Below are 5,000 nucleotides of genomic sequence, written 5' to 3' on the forward strand. Positions count from 1 at the left end.
CAGGCTGTGAGGGTCTTCACTGAAGCACTGTATAAAGTCCTAGATCACATGCGATTCTCACACAACTCACAACTTACAGAACTGTTGCATAAAGTGTTTATGGCACTGGAAAGAGGTTTCACAAGCAGAACTAGTTATGTTAACAGTATGATGTATTGAACACGCTGCACTTCTGCCTCATTTACATTCCTTAAAAAAGAGAAATATGGATCTATCGGCCACAAACGTCAGTCACATGGTCTACTTATTCACTCTTGGTGGTTTCACTACGGTATCAGTATGAACACCATAGACTCCAAACGCTGCATGTGTGAGAAGTGTGAAGAGAGAGAGCCTCAGAAGAACGCTTCTTACCCAAACGAGTAGAGTTGACTGGGCTTCTTCACGGTCACCCAGAAACTCAGCAGACATGTGATCAGACTGAGGGAGACACCACACATTAGAGACTCACACCAGCTAAAACAACTATTGAACGATTTTAAATGTTTGAGGTCTGAAACTCGCATTATTTATAGCACAATGAGCTCTGATATGATTCCTGGTGCCATGAGGCCTTTAACATGTACAGGGCAACAGGGCTCAATGTTCATGTCACACAATCTTACGCTGTGCTCATTGGTCGCCACAGGCTAGAGGGTTTCTGGTTGGACTAACACTTGTTGAGCGTGTCTATGGTCAGAAGAAGTCAGCTTTGGCTCAAATGCAACTATGATTATTCAATAAATCTGTTTTCCATCATCACCAGTTCACATCTCATTAGATTTGTCCTGACTGAGGAAAGCACTTCAACTTCTACAAATATGGGTACTTTTGGGTTTATTTTGTACAGTGGCGCTGCCACATACTGACTACTTTCCCACACAATTATGTCATAATAACAAGATGTCGTTTTAATGACATCTTTTCTCGTAATAATGAGATGTTATGTTGTTTTAACATCTTTTCTCGTAATAACGAGATGTTATGTCGTTTTAACCACATATTTTCTCGTAATAACGAGATGTTATGTCGTTTTAACCACATCTTTTCTCGCAATAACGAGATGTTATGTCGTTTAAACCACATCTTTTCTAGCAATAACGAGATGTTATGTCATTTAAACCACATTTTTTCTCGTAATAACGAGATGTTATGTCGTTTTAACCACATCTTTTCTCGCAATAACGAGATGTTATGTCGTTTAAACCACATCTTTTCTAGCAATAACGAGATGTTATGTCATTTAAACCACATTTTTTCTCGTAATAATGAGATGTTATGTTGTTTAAACCACATCTTTTCTCCTAATAACGAGATATGTCGTTTTAACATATTTTCTCGCAATAACGAGATGTTGTCGTTTAAACCACATTTTTTCTCGTAATAATGAGATGTTATGTTGTTTAAACCACATCTTTTCTCGTAATAACGAGATGTTATGTCGTTTTAACATATTTTCTCGCAATAACGAGATGTTACGTCGTTTAAACCACATTTTTTCTCGTAATAATGAGATGTTATGTTGTTTAAACCACATCTTTTCTCCTAATAACGAGATATGTCGTTTTAACATATTTTCTCGCAATAACGAGATATGTCGTTTTAACCACATCTTTTCTCGTAATAACGAGATGTTATGTTGTTTAAACCACATCTTTTCTCGTAATAACGAGATGTTATGTTGTTTAAACCACATCTTTTCTCGCAATAACGAGATGTTATGTCGTTTAAACCACATTTTTTCTCGTAATAACAAGATATGTCGTTTTAACATATTTTCTCGCAATAACGAGATGTTGTCTTTTAAACCAAATTTTTTCTCGTAATAACGAGATGTTATGTTGTTTAAACCACATCTTTTCTCGTAATAACGAGATGTTATGTCGTTTTAACATTTTCTCGCAATAACGAGATGTTATGTCGTTTAAACCACATCTTTTCTCGTAATAACGATATGTTATGTCGTTTAAACCACATTTTTTCTCGTAATAACGAGATGTTATGTCATTTTAACATATGTTCTCGCAATAACGAGATGTTATGTCGTTTTAACATTTTCTTGTAATAACGAGAAAAGGCTGTTTTAACCACATCTTTTCTCGTAATAACGAGATATGTCTTTTTAACAACACCTTTTTCTCGTTGAAAGGACATGTTATACAGTGATATATAGTACAGATATATATATAGTGCCTTTATCACACTTCCACGTTCGAAGAGTAGAAGCAAATAGCATAAAATACCTTTCGTGGTCTGCATCAATGGCAGTGCCCACAGCACGGGATTGTGGTGGTTAACTGATGTACAGTTCATCACAGATAGCCTTCTTCTAAACAAACCTTTTGGGGCCATGGACCGCTTCTAAGGTAAAGGACCGCTCATAATTAGCCTATAGCAGCGAGTGTGTGTGTGGGAGTAATAAACACATTGGAATTGTTTTATTGCGTATCCCATTTATAGGCACTTTATAATAAACGTTTTAATGAGATAATGAGATGTTATGTTGTTTTAACATCTTTTCTCGTAATAACGAGATGTTATGTCGTTTTAACCACATATTTTCTCGTAATAACGAGATGTTATGTCGTTTTAACCACATCTTTTCTCGCAATAACGAGATGTTATGTCGTTTAAACCACATCTTTTCTAGCAATAACGAGATGTTATGTCATTTAAACCACATTTTTTCTCGTAATAACGAGATGTTATGTCGTTTTAACCACATCTTTTCTCGCAATAACGAGATGTTATGTCGTTTAAACCACATCTTTTCTAGCAATAACGAGATGTTATGTCATTTAAACCACATTTTTTCTCGTAATAATGAGATGTTATGTTGTTTAAACCACATCTTTTCTCCTAATAACGAGATATGTCGTTTTAACATATTTTCTCGCAATAACGAGATGTTGTCGTTTAAACCACATTTTTTCTCGTAATAATGAGATGTTATGTTGTTTAAACCACATCTTTTCTCGTAATAACGAGATGTTATGTCGTTTTAACATATTTTCTCGCAATAACGAGATGTTACGTCGTTTAAACCACATTTTTTCTCGTAATAATGAGATGTTATGTTGTTTAAACCACATCTTTTCTCCTAATAACGAGATATGTCGTTTTAACATATTTTCTCGCAATAACGAGATGTTGTCGTTTAAACCACATTTTTTCTCGTAATAATGAGATGTTATGTTGTTTAAACCACATTTTTTCTCGTAATAACGAGATGTTATGTCGTTTTAACATATTTTCTCGCAATAACGAGATGTTATGTCGTTTAAACCACATCTTTTCTCGTAATAACGAGATGTTATGTCGTTTTAACATATTTTCTCGCAATAACGAGATATGTCGTTTTAACCACATCTTTTCTCGTAATAACGAGATGTTATGTTGTTTAAACCACATCTTTTCTCGTAATAACGAGATGTTATGTTGTTTAAACCACATCTTTTCTCGCAATAACGAGATGTTATGTCGTTTAAACCACATTTTTTCTCGTAATAACAAGATATGTCGTTTTAACATATTTTCTCGCAATAACGAGATGTTGTCTTTTAAACCAAATTTTTTCTCGTAATAACGAGATGTTATGTTGTTTAAACCACATCTTTTCTCGTAATAACGAGATGTTATGTCGTTTTAACATTTTCTCGCAATAACGAGATGTTATGTCGTTTAAACCACATCTTTTCTCGTAATAACGAGATGTTATGTCGTTTAAACCACATTTTTTCTCGTAATAACGAGATGTTATGTCATTTTAACATATGTTCTCGCAATAACGAGATGTTATGTCGTTTTAACATTTTCTTGTAATAACGAGAAAAGGCTGTTTTAACCACATCTTTTCTCGTAATAACGAGATATGTCTTTTTAACAACACCTTTTTCTCGTTGAAAGGACATGTTATACAGTGATATATAGTACAGATATATATATAGTGCCTTTATCACACTTCCACGTTCGAAGAGTAGAAGCAAATAGCATAACATACCTTTCGTGGTCTGCATCAATGGCAGTGCCCACAGCACGGGATTGTGGTGGTTAACTGATGTACAGTTCATCACAGATAGCCTTCTTCTAAACAAACCTTTTGGGGCCATGGACCGCTTCTAAGGTAAAGGACCGCTCATAATTAGCCTATAGCAGCGAGTGTGTGTGTGGGAGTAATAAACACATTGGAATTGTTTTATTGCGTATCCCATTTATAGGCACTTTATAATAAACGTTTTAATGACATATGTCGTTATTACGAGAGAAAGATGCCATTTTAACGACATACCCTCTCTTTATTACGACATAATTGAGTGTAAATAATATGTATGTGGCAGCAATGCGCCACTGTAATTTTGGGTACTTTTCTAAGCAAATAGTGGTTTATAAGTAATACTTACAAATCTAAAGATGTTTTGTTTGACTTGTGCAACAGGTTAAAACAGAGCAATAAAATCTAATTTTTACACATCTATGTTCTCAGCACTGGTGCACCACACAGCACTCATCGACTAACATGACTTTACATCAGAAACACAAGTGTAGATGTGGAACAAGCTTATATATAGTGTGAATATCAGAAATGGCACGTACCTGAAGAGGTCGAAGATGGTGAGGTATGTGTATGCGGTCAAGGCTGAAACAGAAGACAGGTGTAGTGTTGAGAACAGAGAGTGTGGCGCGCTCATAATGCGATCAGACTCGCGATATTCAATAATCCATTTTCAACTTTCAGATTTCACTTCCAAAATATTCGGTCAGTTTAAAAATACAACCTATAATTTCACATTTTCAGTCCATTTTATTTCACTTTACAAATTCAGAGGCTCATATTCGACATTTCACATCTGGGATCTGCAGGAAAAGCATTTTTAATGATAAAAATGTGTGTGAAATGTTTTGAATTGAAATATGCACAGCTGAAATACACGACCATGTTGAATTTCAGCCCATTAAAAAGCAAGCAGGGTTAATGTTGTGCATACTTCAACAGGCTTTATTGTTTCACAAACATTTGTCAT

The 5,000-nt window shown here is 34.9% G+C and overlaps 1 protein-coding gene across 1 annotated transcript in view; it reads right to left on the bottom strand.

Annotated features, from left to right (window-relative positions):
- The window catches only part of slc30a6 (solute carrier family 30 member 6), a 22,735-nt gene that overhangs the window by 12,256 nt on the left and 5,479 nt on the right, over positions 1-5,000 (bottom strand). Inside the window, exons 5-6 of the mRNA XM_056270123.1 lie at positions 4,573-4,615; positions 355-420 (exon numbers count right to left, since the gene is read on the bottom strand). Of these exons, the coding sequence (XP_056126098.1) occupies positions 355-420; positions 4,573-4,615 (109 nt within the window). The remainder of the gene's footprint in view (positions 1-354; positions 421-4,572; positions 4,616-5,000) is intronic.

Source organism: Rhinichthys klamathensis, unplaced genomic scaffold (genome assembly GCF_029890125.1).
Source record: "Rhinichthys klamathensis goyatoka isolate OS25496 unplaced genomic scaffold, OSU_Roscu_1.1 h1tg000297l_1, whole genome shotgun sequence".
NCBI lineage: Eukaryota > Metazoa > Chordata > Actinopteri > Cypriniformes > Leuciscidae > Rhinichthys > Rhinichthys klamathensis.